The sequence below is a fragment of the Staurois parvus genome, unplaced genomic scaffold (genome assembly GCF_062004578.1).
Source record: "Staurois parvus isolate SC_StPar_1 unplaced genomic scaffold, SC_StPar_1.0 ptg000310l, whole genome shotgun sequence".
Classification (NCBI taxonomy): domain Eukaryota; kingdom Metazoa; phylum Chordata; class Amphibia; order Anura; family Ranidae; genus Staurois; species Staurois parvus.
In genome coordinates, this window is record NW_028318106.1 from 216,365 (window position 1) to 234,575 (window position 18,211).

The window sequence follows — 18,211 nt, forward strand, 5'->3', positions numbered from 1 at the left end:
CCCCTTGTTAGGTGGAAGGGAGAATTTCTCTGTCTTCGGGATACTCTATTGCTGAATATGTAGGATCCAATCTAGGTAGTCAGTCTAGATGACCTATTAGAACTGTGAGCTTGAAAACCATGTCAAACCTGATTTATAGGGAGCACATACAGGCAAAACCCGAAAAATTAGAATATCAAGCAAAAGTTTATTTTTTTCAGTAATGCAACTTAAAAGGTGAAACTAATATATGAGATAGACTCATTACATGCAAAGCAAGATAGTTCAAGCCGTGATTTGTCATAATTGTGATGATTATGGCTTACAGCTCATGAAAACCCCAAATCCACAATCTCAGAAAATTGGAATATTGTGAAAAGGTGCAATATTCTCAGCTCAAAGTGTTCCACTCTAATCAGCTAATTAAGCCATAACACCTGCAAAGGGTTCCTGAGCCTTTAAATGGTCTCTCAGTCTGGTTCAGTAGGAATCACAATCATGGGAAAGACTGCTGACCTGACAGTTGTGCAGAAAACCATCATTGACACCCTCCATACGGAGAGAAAGCCTCAAACGGTAATTGCAAAAGATGTTGCCAAAGTACTGTATCAAAGCACATTATTAGAAAGTTATGTGGAAGTGCAAAGTGTGAAAGAAAAAGGTGCACAAGCAGCAGGGATGACCGCAGCCTGGAGAGGATTGTCAGGAAAAGACCATTCAAAAGAGTTGGGGACTTTCACAAGGAGTGGACTGAGGCTGGAGTCAGTGCATCAAGAGCCACCACACACAGACAGATCCTAGACATGGGCTTCAAATGTCGTATTCCTCTTGTCAAGCCGCTCCTGAACAACAAACAACGTCAGAAGTGTCTTACCTGGGCTAAAGAAAAACAGAGCAACTTTTGCATCTCTTTTTTAGAGTATGGAGGAAGAATGGAGAGGCACACACTGCAAGATGCTTGAAGTCCAGTGTGAAGTTTCCACAGTCTGTGTTGATTTGGGGAGCCATGTCATCTGCTGGTGTTGGTCCACTGTGCTTCATTAAGTCCAGGGTCAACGCAGCTGTTTACCAGGAGATTTTGGAGCACTTCATGCTTCCTTCCGCAGACGAGCTTTATGGGGATGCTGACTTCATTTTCCAGCAGGACTTGGCACCTGCCCACAATGCCAAAAGCACCAAAACCTGGTTCAATGACCGTGGGATTACTGTGCTTGATTGGCCAGCAAACTCGCCTGACCTGAACCCCATAGAGAATCTATGGGGCATTGCCAAGAAAAAGATGAGAGACATGAGACCGAACAATTCAGAACAGCTGAAGGCTGCCAGCTTTCACAATACAGGACCCCTATTTTACATAGCTGAATAGCTGAAGCCCAAATTACACAGAGTTGAATAAGTCATACTAATGGCCCATCCACTCTTTTTTGCACTGTTCAATTCAGTACATAGCTTGTAACTAGAAAGAGAGAGTTCAAAAGGAAACAGATTCTGCTATATCATCTTTGTTTAGTAAAGCCATTATGTTATGTTGGCCATACATGGCTTGAATTGCAGCCGATTCACCAGGATGGTCAACACCACTCAGCTTGATAAAAACTTTAACCTAAATATCAAAAGAGCTGACAAAAAATTATCAGCTAAACAGTGACTGCAGTCATTTAGGTATGTCCAAGTACTCTTAAGTCATCCATACATGGATCAAAATTTCAATAATCTCTAGGCAGGTTGGTCGTACCAAAGTCGATATATTGCTATAACCACCAGCAGTGATCATTGTATTCTGCCGGTGGGGAAGGCTCCCCACCGGCAGAACACGATAGATTTGTGGGAGGGATTCCCCCATAAACACAGACTTCATAGATGAAGGAAACTGAGCAATTTTCTTTCCTTCAACCATGGGTTGAAGGAAAGAAAATTGCATAATCTATTGCTTGCCTTAGACAGAAGGACATCATAGTATTAAATGTTTCTATGTCAAACACATTTTTGTATAAATAAAAAAAAGTTATTTAAAAAATAAAATGTTATACCTTTAAAAACTTAAAGGGAAAAAATAATGGTTTGAGATCAATATTCTATTAAGTAAGTCAGAAGTAAAAATGTACCTGAGGACAGTCTTTCTCCTCCAATGTCTCCTCGATTTTCACTTCCCTTCTGTCTTTCACTTCAGGTTCTTTGATGCCGTGCATGAGTTGAATGTGTTTCTCTAACATTAAGCGCTTGGTGAAAGCTCGTTTAGTATCGGTACAATGCCTAGACAACAAAACATTACAATCACACTCCAAGTAAAAAATGTCTGCAATGACAATACTCATGCCCACCTAAAAGTTCTTTAGCCCCCAACAATGCATTAAGGAATGCAGAGAGCCATGCCTATTCTCTACTTGGGTTCCAAATCAAAACAGTATGTGCTTACAGCTTATGCTATCAGACTAGAGTTTCCATCTGCTATCCTGTAGAGTTCCTAGAAGTCTGTAGAACCCAGGTGCTCTGAAAATAAATTGGCAACCCATTCCCGTAGTTGCATGCTCTGGCCCACCCCTTCATCTATTTGCCTATCACTGTAACAGGCCAACTCACCAGTTAATATGAAGCACCAAGAGCTGAGCAACCCTGCAAGTTGGTCAATATTTTGATGGGGAAGTTTTTCGGTTTTCTGGCTACACTGCACTCAGAATGAAGGTTAGGCAGCAATCCAGTACTTAAATGCTTGTAAACCTCAGACGCGAAAAATGAACAAAGCATATCCTTCTATCTTGTGTACTTGTCTCAATCCAAAACACAACATTTCGCTTATCTCTGCTATCTCCTTGCTGTGTTATCTGCATGAATCACTTCTCTGTGCATCAGTAGACATCAGACAATCCTGGGAGATGGACCACATCCCCTCCAACACACAGAAGGCGACTGACAAACTCAGGTGTGCATGTTTCCCTATGACAGTATGTAGAGCTCATGTGTCAAACACAAGGCCCCGGGCTGAATCTGGCCCACCAGGCCACTTCATGTGGCCCTCTAACCTCTCCTGTAGCATCCCTCTCATTTCAGAAGTCAGTAGCAGAGAGGACAGAGCTCCTCTGCCAGATCCTGCAGCCACAGAGAGGCTTATCTCAGACCTCTACAACCTCATCTCGTCTCAGCAGTCGGCAGCAGAGAGAACAGAACTCCTACAGATCCTGCTCCTCTCAGTGCAGCCACAATACCCCCTTGTCCCCTCCTCCCCTGGTCTCAGCATTCAGCAAACTCCAGCGCACCTCTAGTCCTCCTCCAGACCCTGCACATTCTGCTTCCTAGCTCCGCCCCCAGCTTCTTCATGGCAACAGCACAAGGTAAGGGGGGTTCACTGTAATGTAGGAGAGGGTGATGTGACTCTTGACTTCTGATGGTGGAGGGGAGGGGGGATCTTGACATCTGATGTAAGGGGGGGTGGAATGCTCTGAACATCTAGTCTTACAGATACAATTGGCCCTTTAAAGGGAAACCAAAATGCTGATGTGACTGACAATAAAATGGAATTTGACACCCCTGATGTAGAGGAAGGTGTGCCCATTCCCTCCACTAAAGTTTCAGGTTACACAGAGCTCTATGCAGAGCAGTGTGACATCAGATCCCCACTCCCTGCTTTCCAAAACTGAGAAAAAGCCTTTGATCAGTGTGTTTCAGGAAGCTGTGTAACAGATAGGGCTCAGATAAACAGGTACAACTTATGTGGGAAATTGTTTTTTTTTTTTCATTTCCTTGGATCACTTATGTGCTTGTCACTTAACTTAGCATATGTAAGGGTTTACAACTGCTTTAGACTAGCCGAAAAGACCACTTTAAGGCTAGGTTCACATCTGTGAGGGGGTGGTGCCGCTGCGGATCCGCAGGAAAATCTGTGCAGCTGCACCACCCGCACAGAGAAATGCGGACCCACGGGCGGGTGCCATTAGTTCTAATGGCACACCACCCGCACTGGAAAACGCAACAGTACTGGGAACTGAGGTTCCCGTGTGGGCTGCGTTTTCGGAAGAAGTGCAGGAACTTCTTTCCTGCGTGTCACGGGCCTGTGCAAAACGCGGCCCGCACGGCCGCATATATGTGAACCAGGGCTAAACCAGAAACATACTGGTTACCTTGAATGAAAAACCATATGTCAAGATGATCAGCAGTGCAAGAGATAGGCAGCTGACTTTATATGCAAATCTTAGCTTTTCCTGTCAAAGTCAAGCTTGCTTCTGCTACCTGCCACCTCCAGAGCGTCCTCATTGGTCAGTAATGTCACTCACTCATATTAAAAAGGATAAGTTCTTATAAAAAATACATAAAAAAATTAAATGAACATCTTTTTTGCAGGTAACAAAAAAATGTCAATTATTATTTTATTAGGAGCCTGTAAAGCAATGCCCCCCAGAATCAGCATATCGCAGGTGCAATCTCAGGCTCCTGCAAACTGTCAGTGTAACTGTCTGCCTGTACCTCGTATGGGGAGGCAGTTACTGATTGACAGGAAGGATCAATTAACTACCTGGAGTACTCATCGGTGCCTTGTAGTTCATTGAGGACTACAAGACATTAGCTGCAATGACTGATGGTAGTTGTAGTTCTCCCCTTCATAGAACTCTGTGAATGGATAACATGGCCACGTACAAAACACACACACACACACACACACATATATATATATACACATACATACATACATACATACATATATATATACACACACACACACAGACACACATATATATACACATACATACATACATACATATATATATACACACACACACATATATATATATATACGCATTACAGTTCTATTTTTAGTCTGAATTATCCAAGTCTGTGAAAAAAAACTGATGGAGTACAGTGTTCATGTATTTTGTGTGTCAACTACAACAGTATTCAGTAGAGATATATTTTTCAACCAGTAGATGGCAGTGTTTACACATTTGTAGCTGCATCTATGGTACTGTATACGGAGTCTTTTCTCTCTAAAAAAGAAAAAAGTTCCTGTTTCCTGGTTGCAGTGAAGCAGAAAAGCACATGTGGACTGTGCACCATCTGCTCGATAGGGCTATATACAGAATTTCTAACATAAACTTTAGGCGGTTAGTTTTACATGTTTATTTTTCCACCCAGATTCACTATAATCTTTGCCATATTGAAATGTGGGACTTGGATGAGAAAAGAGTCAGCAAAGTTAGTATAGGGATATAAAAATACAGCCAGGGTGCAGCTAAAATGTCAACATGATATTGGTGGATTTTTCCTTGTGCAAATAATAGAGAGATCGTATGTACATGTAATATCCTGAGAAGGATTAAGGCCTCTCCATGAAGCAGATTGAATTATGAGTCATTCAGGAGCCAAAGAGAACACACTCACGGGCAGGTGTAAACCTTGCGGATGCCTTTGTGTTTGATGCGGTTGTGCCGACATAAACTGTGCGATGAACTGAAGGACTTGTCGCATTGCCGGCATGGATGCTTCTTCATGTGCTGTAAAGAGAAATGCAGAATTGGCGTTACCATACAAATATAAATCTTATGTTTTATTTTTTGGGTCTATTTATTTTTTTAATCTGTCCTGTAGAATGTACACATACTGTACATAGAGGAAAGAAAAGTCACCCATAACTGGATTTTGCCATTGCAAAACTACTTCTTTACACAGCACTTTAAAGTGGATGCAGACACTAAACTGGAAACAAAATGCATTACTTTATGGTCTGGGACATAGGCGAGCAATAAACTATACTAAGAAACCGAGCTAGGGCCTAGGAAACTGCTTGCAGTACATTACTCAAAGAAACAGACATCACACAATGATATTGCTAGTAGATAGACCAGTAGGTAGACTAAGTCCAAAATTTAATTGAACTGAATTTGGTTGCAAAAGGTTTTATAAAACAATAAAATAAAATGTATTTATATATACACACGCACTCTATATTGCCAAGAGTATTGGTCCAGCCCTCCAAATCATTGGATTCAGGTGTTCCAATCACCTCCATGGCCACAGCTGTATAAAATCAAGCCCCTAGGCATGCAGACTGCTTCTACAAACATTTGTGAAAGAATGGGTCGCACTCAGGAGCTCAGTGAATCCAAGCGTGGTCCCGTGATAGGTTGTCACCTGTGCAATAAGTCCATCCGTGACATTTCCTGGCTACTAAATATTCCACGGTCAACTGTTAGTGGGATTATAACAAAGTGGAAGCAACTGGGAACAACAGCAACTCAGCCACCAAGTGGTAGGCCACGTAAAATGACAGAGCGGGGTCAGCGCATGCTGAAGCTCACAGTGCGCAGAAGTCACCAACTGTCTGCAGAGTCAATAGCTAAAGACCTCCAAACTTCATGTGGCCTTCAGATTAGCATAACAACAGTGCGTAGAGAGCTTCATGGAATGGGTTTCCATGGCCGAGCAGCTGCATCCAAACCTTACATCACCAAGTGCAATGCAAAGTGTCAGATGCTGTCGTGTAAAGCACGCCACCACTGGACTCTAGAGCATTGGAGACGTGTTCTCTGGAGTCACCAATCACACTTCAATGTCTGGCAATCCGATGGATGTTTCTGGGTTTGGCGGTTGCCAGGAGAACGGTACTTGCCTAACTGCATTGTGCCAAGTGTAGTGTTAGGTGGAGGGGGGTTATGGTGTGGGGTTGTTTTGCAGGGGTTGGGGTTGGCCTCTTAGTTCCAGTGAAGGGAACTCTTAAGGCATCAGCATACCAAGACATTTTGGACAATTTCATGTTCCCAACTTTGTGGGAACAGATTGGGGATGGCCCCTTCCTGTTCCAACATGACTTCCCACCAGTGCACAAAGTAAGGTCCATAAAGACATGGATGAGCGAGTTTGGGGTGGAGGAACTTGACTGGCCTGCAGAGAGTCCTGACCTCAACCCTATAGAACACCTTTGGAATGAATTAGAGCGGAGACTGCGAACCAGGCCTTCTCGTCCAACATCACTGCCTGACCTCAAAACTGTGCTTCTGGAAAAATGGTCAAATATTCCCATAGATATTCTAATACCTTTGGCAATATAGTGTACATATAAAATTTATTTTTTATTATTATTATTATTATTATTAATAATGAAATTGTCCTTTTGCTTTGTATTAACAAAAATACACAATTTAACTATGAGCAGCAAAAACAAAAACACACAAGACTTTTTATCACTTTTTAAGACAAAGACCATGTGTTGTAAACATTGATTGAGAAACACAGCCAGTCATTGTAGTACCCTAGGTGAAGTGAATGTCCAAAGTTAACCTTCCCATTTAGAATCTATTGAATAGGCTTTATTTTCATTCAACTCATTAATATAAAACCCTGTTTATTAGGATTTTAAATCAGAATCTAATAAAATGGACTTATTTCTGAATGGGCTGGAATGAAAACAAACCCCGTAATTAGATTCTAAATTAGAAGGTCAAAAGATGACAATAAAACTTCTTTCACATGGGGCGGAATCCACTTTGCTCAGCAGGGGATCTGTCCATTGATCCCTCCCTGTTCAGAACAGATTGGGCGGATGACAGGTCCCTGTCCCCTTAGCTTATGCAGAGAGGACACAAACACATCATGCTCTGCTCTATGGGAGGCTGGGTGTAAATGAACAGATGACCTTTAACACCTAACTGCCCTCCAGTCCGATCCGTCTAGACATAGAGGGATGGATCCCCTTATGATTTTTTTGTAGCGGACCAGATCACAGGCAGGTGGGTGTGAACGAACATAAGTCCATATACACCCACCAGTCCATAGGGCTACATAGACCATCCGATCAAGTCCGCCTAAAAAACCGACAGGAGGACCTGGTGGGATTGTCCTTGTGAAATGGACCTAAAGGATATCTAAACCTATGAACCGTAAAGCAGCTGCCACATGGACTGGTAAGCTACAATATCTGGTATCATTTTTGTCTTTTGGATGTACAGTATATAAGCTTTGAGGAGTCACTCAGGGTTCTGCATAAATGGCTGTGTGTATAAAAATATTTGCAATTCCTAAACAATAAAAATAGACATGAAAGTAAGACTGATACATAAAATGATCCGTTTTTTATCGGTCAGCCACAGGACTGATCAGAAAAGATATTGAAGGAATTCCCCCATTTAAATAAGCAAGGTAAATGGAGCAATCCTCCTCACTGTCCTATTGTATTCTGACAGCAGGGACTCTTCCACTGACAGAATACACCATTTATTGCTGCAGCCAATTGGCTGCAGCTGCTGATCGAATTAATTCATTAATTTTCCAACATTCCCATTCAACAAAGTTCACTCATTAGATTGACTTCTGATGAGTGGGAACAGCAATAGATGGATTGAAATTCATCCAGTCCCTGCTGAACAGGACCAATTTTGATTCATCCATAGCCAGCTTAAGTCTATGCTATTTCCCTTTTTTGTATTTTTTTGTAAATTTTGTGTTGGGGTTTTTTTCAGAAAAATAACTGTTTGAATTACTTTTTCTTCCCATTTTCGCTGTCAGCTTAATATGTTGCCGTCACCTTGCCTTTTGGACTTTTTCCATAAAAGAAAAGCTCAGAAAACACAAAAAAGCAAAATAAAAATGTAAAAGCCCTTAAAAACACCTAAAAACACCATAAACCGTGATAACTTCACTTTCATTGTTGATTCCAAAGAAGGTTTATCCTCTGCATACATTGAGGATTGTTTACAGTAACAGCTTTAAGCAGATTTCCACAGGGGATAGTCCTGTCCAATTCAGAAGCTTGTGTTTTCTAGATGCATAAAATATAACTAGCTATTAAAATTTATAAGAAATAATACTTCAGAATGTTGACCCAATGTCAGAGGAAAAGACGAGGAAGCCCAGGCAAATGCACCAATGCGCAATATGGCCATGCCAATTTGCGGAAAGAAGTGTGCTTGCGCATAGGCGGGCGACACGTAATCATGCATTCCTGTGCACGAAAACGAACCGGCACACGCAGGGTGCACTAATTGCTGACACTCAGTGGCCTTTATAAGGACTGCAGCTCTGCTCAGTGATTGCTGGATTATCGTCAGCCCCTCCTGTTCCTGTGTTCCTGAGTTTACTGCCGATTACCCATTACTGACCCTGGCTTGATCCTGACCTTGCTCCTGTCTTCTGCTACTCTGTATGACCCTGGCTTGATCCTGACCTTGTTCCTGTCTGCTGCACTGTGTATGACCCCGACTTGATCCTGACGTTGTTCCGGTCTGCTGTTCCATATTGATACTGGCTCTGGCTACTGACTACTCTACCAATCCTCTGGTATCCACGTGTTCTCTGGAGAAACTCCTCCTGCAACTGGAGCACCTAAGGGTTCCACCTCATCAGGCATTTCCAAGCAGCAACACCACTGGCAACCCATGCTTCTTTGGGCACTGCACCTCCTGTTTCCACCTCCAGGGGCGCACTGCACTTAGCCGTAAGGGGAGCCCTCTCTCTATTGCAGCCTCCAGTCAGGTACGTGACACCCAAGGGATATCCAGTTGCCTTTTTAGATCAGGAAGGATTCAAAAGCAGGTGAAAATGTAGGTTTGCCAAGGAGAGAGGGAGAGGGAGAGGGAGAGGGGAAGGGAGAGAGGGAGGGGGAGAGAGGAAAAAAAACAAAACAAAAAAAAAATCAAATCAGAACGGCACAAAGACCTACAAGCCTATGGAAAGTAACAGTGCCAGCAGTGTGACCAGGGGCTCCTGGAGGGTGAGGACCACTTCCTGCTACACATACACACTCTCTATATTGCCAAAAGTATTGGGACACCTGTCCCTACACACATGAACATTAATGGCATCCCAGTCTAAGTCCGTAGGGTTCAATATTGAGTTGGCCCGCTCTTTGCAGCTATAACCACTTCAACTCTTCTGGGAAGGATGTCCACAAGGTTTAGGAGGGTGTCTATGGGAATGTTTGACCATTCTTCCAGAAGCACATTTGTGAGGTCAGGCACTGATGTCGGACGAGAAGGCCTGGCTCGCAGTCTCTGCTCTAATTCATCCCAATGGTGTCCTATTGGGTTGAGGTCAGGACTCTGTGCAGGCCAGTCAAGTTCCTCCACCCCAAACTCACTCATCCATGTCTTTATGGACTTTGCTTTGTACACTGGTGCGCAGTCAAGTTGGAACAGGAAGGTGCCATCCCCAAAAACTGTTCCCACAAAGCTGGGAACATGAAATTATCCAAAATGTTTTGGTAAGCTGACTGCCAACCCCTGAAAAACAATCCCACACCATAATCCCCCCCCAAACTTTACACAAAGCAGTCAGTCAAGTACCTTTCTCCTGGCAACCACCAAACTCAGACACGTCCATCAGATTGCCAGATAGAGGAATGTGATTGGTCACTACAGAGAACACTCCATTGATCTAGAGTCCAGTGCCGGTTTGCTTTACGCCACGGCATCCGATGCTTTGCATAGCACTTGGTGATGTAAGGCTTGGATGCAGCTGCTCAGCCATGGAAACCCATTCCATGAAGCTCTCTATATACTGTTGTTGTGCTGATCTGAAGGCCACATGAAATTCTGAGGTTTTTAGCTCTGGACTCTGCAGACAGTTGGTGACTTCAGTATGCTGAATCACGGCTTGAACTATCTTGCTTTGCATGTAATGAGTCTCTCTCATTTATTAGTTTCGCCTTTTAAGTTGCATTACTGAAATAAATGAACTTTTGCACGATATTCTAATTTTTTGAGTTTCACCTGTATATAAGAATACACACACACACAGGCCAAAAAGTATTGACCCCCCCTGCATTTCTGCCAGTTAATGCACCACTTCGCCCAGAAAATTGTTGCAATTACAGATGTTTAGGCATTATGTTTATTTCTTTTGTTTGTATTGGTATAACACAAAAAGTGAAGAAACAAAAAGCCAAATCTGACACGTTCCATGCAAAACCCCAAAAATGGACTGGACAAAATTATTGGAACCCTCAATTTAATATTTGGTAGCACACCGCTTGGAGAAAATAATTGAAATCAATGGCTTACTGTAACCATCAATGAGTTTCTTACACCTCTCTACTGTGATTTTGGACCACTCTTCTTTCGCCAACTGCTCTAGGTCTCTCAGATTGTTGTTTTAAGATCCCTCCACAGGTGCTCTATGGGATTGAAATCTGGATTTACCCTAGGTTCACATCTGTGTGGGTAGTGCCGCTGCGGATCCGCACGAAAATCCGTGCAACCGCATCACCCGCACAGAGAATTGCAGACCCGCGGGCGAGTGTCATTAGTTCTAATGGCACGCCGCCCACACTGGGAAACGCAACCGTACTGGGAACTGAAGTTCCCATGCGGGCTGAGTTTTCCAAAGAAGTGCAGGGACTTCTTTCCCTGTGTGTCACGGGCGTCCATTCAAATGAATGGGCTCTCGTGCCCCTGCAAAAGCAGCCTGCACGGCTGCATAGATGTGAACCGGAGGGTCATTGTTGGCTAGTTCAGTACTCTCCAGCTGTTTGTCTGAAACCATTTCTGGGTGTTTTTTGACATGTGCTTTGGGTCATTGTCCTGCTGTAAGATCCATGATCTCTGAAGGAGACCCAACTTTCTGACACTGGGCCTTACATTGCACCCCGGAATTCTTTGATAGTCTTCAGATTTCATAATGCCATGCACATGGTCAAGACATTCAGTGCCTGAAGCAGCAAAGCAACCCCAAAACATCAATGAACCTTCACCATGTTTGATTGTAGGGACTGTATTCTTTTCTTTAAAAGGCCGCATTGCTTTTTCTGAAAACAGTAGAATGGTGGGCTTTACCAAAAAGCTGTCATTTTGTTTCATCTGTCCACAGCACATTCTCTCAAAAGGATTTTGACTTCCTTAGGTAAGTTTTGGCAAACTCCAATCTGGCTTTATGTTTCTGTGTCAGCAGTGGGGTCCCTTTTTATTCAGATGGTGACATAGTGTGAGCTGACACAGTTGTACCCTGTGCCTGAAGGTCAGCTTGAATTTGTCTGGAAGTTCTTTAGCCACCGTTTGAACAATCCTTTGTTGCAATCTTTGATCAATTTTTCTCTTTTGTCTACATCCAGAGAGATTAGCTACAGTGCCATGTTCTTGACAATGTTGCACACAGTGGACACAGGAACATTAAAATCTATGAAGATGGATTTGTAACCTTGAGATTGTCCATGCTTTTCCACAATTTTTGTTCTCAAATCCTCAGACAATTCTTTGCTGCTCTTTCTCTTCTCCATGCTCCATGTGGCACACAGAGACTCACAAAAGAAAGGTTGAGTCAATTTTTCACCATTTTAACTGGTTGCCGGTGTGATTTCTATATTGTCAGCACCTGTTAATTGATATAGGTGAGTTTAATTACAAATTACAGGAGCATCACAAACTTGGAATGCAATTATTTCTTCCAATTTTGAGATGGTGCCAATAATTTTATCCAGTTTGTTTTTGGGGTTTTGAGGGGAATGTGTCAGATTTGGATTTTTATTTCTCCACTTTTTTGTGTCACACCAATACAAACAAAAGAAATAAACATGAGAACATTTATAACTGCAAGAGTTTTCTGGGTAAAGTGGTGCATTATCTAACAGAAATGCAGGGGTGCCAATATTTTTGGCCGTGTGTGTGTGTACGCTGGTACCATGTGATCGTTGTGTCCAATCACAGCACATAAAAATTGTACACAATGGATGGCGTTCATTCATGCCTCAAGAAATTAGATAGGCCGTCAGTACATCAGGATCGGTCGATTTTCATATTCAGTTTTCAATATATACCATAGTTTGTGGACAACTTTCTAGAGACTACATAAAAACCCTGATTTGGGTTATTTTCACCAAACAAATGTACCAGAATACATCTTTGCAAAGAAATAATCTTTCTTCATAAATTTAGGCCAAGATTTATAACAGAAACAAGGAAAATTTTATTTTTTCAAAATTTTTCAGTCTTTTTTCATTTAGCAACAAAGAAAACCAAGTGGTGATAAAATACCACCAAGAGAACATTTGTGGGAAAAAAAAAAGGGTAAAAATTTAAATATGGGTACAGTATGTGTGCACCAAAATTCATTTTGGTGTAGTTTTTCCTGAAAATTTGCTGCGTAAATATCTTGTGACTGTAACAGACACCATTTAATTCTCTGGGGCTTTATGTTTAAAATACACTGTAACAATGAAATATACGTCTGCGCCTTTTCTTTGTTTTTTACTATTATCTTCATTTTTACTGTTATTCAATCCATTCACCCATGTATTTGGCTAAAATTGTGCTTGTACATTGGATGGCAAGTACCAAAGAGGCAGAGAGTTCTGTCACTAGCTCAGAATTAGCTCTGTAATAACAAAGAATGTGTGAAAAGCTCCATAGCGGCCATAGTTAAAATGAAAATCAAACTCCTCAAAAGCATACACAGATAAAGCGAGCTTATTCGTCAGTAGTTACAATGGAAAACATGAAAGAAAAGTGAATTGTGAACCGTTCTATACGCTCTCTCCTTTCTTCTGAATATCATTTCTTCTCATTGTTATAACCTGCTGGGGCTATTCGAACACAGCCTCTGTAAAGGATCGTCCTTCTACCTTGCTGCATCTCATTAGGATTTTCCCCAGATGGACCAGTAAGATGAAGGTCACAGTCCACTTTCTTCCCAGCAGAATCTTTTGGTCTCTTGAAAAACCTGCCACCCTCTGAGAACCCAACTGTGTCCCTGTACCATACAGAGGAACTACAGAAAGATGCCATGCTTTTAATTCAAGTGGTCCGGCCTCGATTGATGTCCGTGTGTAGAACAGATGCTTGGATGGGGCTCAGGCAAGCCTCACTTTGTTGCTGCTGGTGATCCCTGTGTCACCTCTCTCTTCCTCCAGTAAAGGAAAGGTCTGCTCTGGCTTTTACTCTGCTTTTAGGCAGAAAAGAGGTAATTCATAAAACATTAATAAGCACTTTAGCACTGCAGCTGTTAGATACCACGGGAAGGCTCTGAACTTGTATGACAACATGCAAAGCCTTTAACTTGTTTATCGCCAAAACTTCTGATTGTTGGGTAATAACTACTGTAGCTCAAATACTAAACCAAAAAAAAAAACAAAAAAAAACACACACAATATAGTTTTTTTTTTAAACACATATGTATGCCAAACTCCACATTTAAAATGTTTTTGTAAATTGTTTGGGCCAAGCTGGCCCAAGGAAACTACTTACAGCACTAACAGGTGTGCTTCCTGGGTGCACTGTTTTAACAGTGTGTAGTCTCAGCTACATACAGTATATAGCACTGTGTTCTGACACTGGAACTAGAACCTCTGGTCCCGCTTCCAGTACAAAAGTGCTGTTTAGCCGTTCACAGGCTGACCACTCTTCACATAACAGCCCCCCTATCTTTACACCACAGTCCCCTTCACATCATACTCTTCCCCCCCCATCCTTACATCACAGTCCCCCCTTCACATTACAGCCCCCCCCCTTCATGTCATAGCCCCTCCTTCACATCAGTCCCCTCAGTTCTCCTTCACATTACAGTCCCCTCATCCTTACACCACAGCCCCCCTTCACATCATACTCTCCCCCCCCATCCTTACATCACAGCCCCCCCCCCCCCTCATGTCGTAGCCCCCCCTTCACAACAGTGCCTTCAGTTCCCCTTCATATTACAGTTCCCCTATCCTACACCACAGTCCCCTTCATGCCATAAGCCCCCCCCCCATCCTTACATCACAGTACCCAAATCACATTACAGCCCCCCCTTTAAGTCATAGCCCCTCCTTCACATCAGTGCCCTCAGTTCCCCTTCACATTACAGTTGACCCATCCTTACATCACAGTCCCCTTCACATCCTACTCTCCCCCCCCCCCCAATCTTTACATCACAGTCCCCCCTTCACATCACTGCCCCCCCTTCATGTCATAGCCCCTCCTTCACATCAGTCCCCTCAGTTCTCCTTCACATTACAGTCCCCTCATCCTTACACCACAGCCCCCCTTCACATCATACTCTTCCCCCCATCCTTACATCACAGCCCCCCCTTCATGTCATAGCTCCTCCTTCACATCAGTGCCCTCAGTTCCCTTTCACATTACAGTCCCTCTATCTTTACACCACAGTCTCCTTCATGTTATACCCCCCCCCCATCCTTACATCACAGTCCTCCCTTCATATTACTGCCCCCTTTACATCACAGTCCCCCCTTCACATCAGTGCCCTCAGTTCCCCTTCACATTACAGTTCCCCTATCCTTACACCACAGTCCCATTCATGTCAGTCTCCCACCCACCCTTACACCACAGTCTTCCCTTCATATTACCACCCTCCTGACATCACAGCCCCCCCTTCACGTTACAGTCCCTCCCCTTTACATTACATATCCACCCCTCTCCTTTTTACAACACATTTTCCCCACTTCTTTACATCACAGTCCCGTCCCCCCCCCCATATCCCAGGCACCTGCCCCTGATCTCCCAGTCCTTTCATTATATCAAAATCTCCTCTGCCCCTTTCATCACAATCCCCAGTTCCTGTCACACACCCCTGCTCCTTATTTCACATTCCCCTTCACATCACAGCACCCCCCCTACCCCCTTCACTGTCCTAGCTTACACAGCAAGGCAGAAGGTGAGAGGCACGGATGGTATTGTCTGAGGGCAGGAGCTGCCCAACCTTTTTTGTTAAAGGTGGGTGAATGGTTGCATGGTAGAAACCCACTTGTTAAACTTGAAAAGTTCTGCCCTCCATCCAGACCTGCCATGCCTCCCACCTTCTGCCCTGCCTTGAAGCAGCGGCTGGCCAGAGAGGACACTCAAGCTGCTACTTGGCAAGGCTGTGCTCCAGATAGGACTGTCACTCGGTCCGGGCCTGGACCACAGTCAGAGCCCTCCTCTGATGAAGAGGGGATTGCTCCTCGAAACACATCAGCCATTCTCAAGTGTCCTTTTGCTTGTGGGACTCGTGCACCATTTCAGATCATGGACTATTGCCGGTCGTGATACGCCTGTGTACATTTGTTGTTTGTGAGTATACATCTGCTACATTTTATGATTAAAGTTTTTATTGAGGGAATGCACAAGGCTTGTGCGCCACTTTTCCTTTCTTATCTTTAGTGTCATATTGGGCTATCCCAGCCCTTAGGGGGCTGCACAGCACTGCTTTATTGGATTGAATGCTAAGGTCTACAAAGATCCTTCCATATATGCCATATCCAGTCCCTTGAGCACAGGAAGGTTTTTACTCTTCTTTTTGGTGTCATTTAGTGATGCCTGGTTTAAAGGCTAATTCCACTTTTTTGAAGGACAAAAAAAAAAAAAAAAAAAAAAGTATCTATATTGATTATTAAAAAACTGAAATTGATTATTTTTTGCACTTTGGCCTGCAAAGTATTGCAACTACATTTAGATTGCAGGTATAGCCCTCTGGCTCCTACAGACTATTGCTGCAGGCTCAGGTCCATACAGGAGTTATAGACTTTCAGTTATGGGGCTAGAAGATATATCAATGGACTACAAGTATGGTCATGGCACTGTACTTGTGCTACACTGAGAACTACAAGTCCTACTGCTGTGGTGGAAGATGGGACTTGTAGTTTTTTTCATTCAGATTTCTGTATAAGAAAGATGCAAAATGTGTGAGCAAAAGCTTGCACAGCTTCATTGAATTTAAAAAAAGATCATTACAGGAGCCTGATGGGAGAAGAAACCCCAGGGAGGGGCATTTTAGGGGAGGGACACTGTGAACTGTAACAACGTTTCATGTAATACCCTAAATACGGGTGTAACATGGTACATTGTCAGAAAAGTGGACTTTTAAAGCATTTTTATTTTATTAGCTTTTGGCACATGGTGGTCAGATTATTGACTCTTTGCTGGAGAACCATAAAAGAATGGGCACTGATCTTTGATTAGGCTCACTAATGGACTACAAAACTAAATCTACCATTTAAAGCTATTCCTGCAAAGAGGAAAGTAAATCTCTCTCTCTCTCTCTCTCGGGGGGGGGGGGGGGGGAGATTTTTTTTTATGTTAATAACAGGTAAAATACATCTTCTGAATCTATTTTCTAATTAGCTTCCTGAAGTCCCTTACACAGAAGGGTGCATCATATGGAGTGGTGTAGAGGTTGATCACCCCACTGGCCTGTGTGAAACACACTGCTCAAAAAAATTAAAGGAACACTTTGAAAAACACATCAGATCTCAATGGGGAAGCATATATCATGCTGGATATCTATACTGATATGGACGGGGTAATATGTTAGGAAAGTAAGGATGCCCCATCGTTTGATGGAAATGCAAATGATCAACCTACAGAGGACTGACTTCAAAGACACTCCGAAAATCAAAGTGAAAAAATTATGCAGCAGGTTAGTGCATTTTGCTGAAATGTCATTGCAGCAACTCCAAATGGTGCTCAGTAGTTTATATGGCGCTCCCACGTGCTTGTATGCATGCCTGACAATGTCGGGACATGCTCCTAATGAGACGACGGACGGTGTCCTGGGGTATTTCCTCCCAGATCTGGACCAGGGCATCACTGAACTCCTGGACAGTCTGAGGTGCAATCTGGCTGCGGCGGATGGAGCGAAACATTATATCCCAGAGGTGTTCTACTGGATTTAGGTCAGCCGAGCGTGGGGGACATTAAATGGTATCAATTCTTTCATCCTCCAGGAACTGCCTGCATACTCTCGCCACATGAGGCCGGGCATTATTGTGCACCAGAAGGAACCCAGGACCCACTGCACCAGCATAGGGTCTGACTATGGGTCCAAGGATTTCATCCCAATACCTAATGGCAGTCAGGGTGCCATTGTCTAGCCTGTAGAGGTCTGTGCGTCCCTCCATGGATATGCCTCCCCAGACTATCACTGACCCACCACCAAAACGGTCATGCTGAACGATGTTACAGGCAGCATGTTCTCCACGGCTTCTTCAGACCCTTTCACGTCTATCACATGTGCTCAGGATGAACCTGCTCTCATCTGTGAAAAGCACAGGGTGCCAGTGGTGGACCTGCCAATTCTGGTGTTCAATGGCAAATGGCAATCGAGCTCTATGGTGCTGGGCAGCCTCATGAAGTCTGTTTCTGGTTGTTCGGTCAGAGACATTCACACCAGTGCCCTGCTGGAGGTCATTTTGTAGGGCTCTGGCAGTGCTCATCCTGTTCCCTTGCAGAAAGGAGCAGATACTGGTCCTGCTGATGGGTTAAGGACCTTCTACGGCCCTGTCCAGCTCTCCTAGAGTAACTGCCTGCCTCCTGGAATTTCCTCCATGCTCTTGAGACTGTGCTGG

The 18,211-nt window shown here is 43.5% G+C and overlaps 1 protein-coding gene across 1 annotated transcript in view; it reads right to left on the bottom strand.

Moving 5' to 3' along the window:
- Positions 1-18,211, bottom strand: part of ZNF532 (zinc finger protein 532) — a 59,798-nt gene that overhangs the window by 4,203 nt on the left and 37,384 nt on the right. Inside the window, exons 6-7 of the mRNA XM_089683423.1 lie at positions 5,350-5,462; positions 2,085-2,232 (exon numbers count right to left, since the gene is read on the bottom strand). Of these exons, the coding sequence (XP_089539549.1) occupies positions 2,085-2,232; positions 5,350-5,462 (261 nt within the window). The remainder of the gene's footprint in view (positions 1-2,084; positions 2,233-5,349; positions 5,463-18,211) is intronic.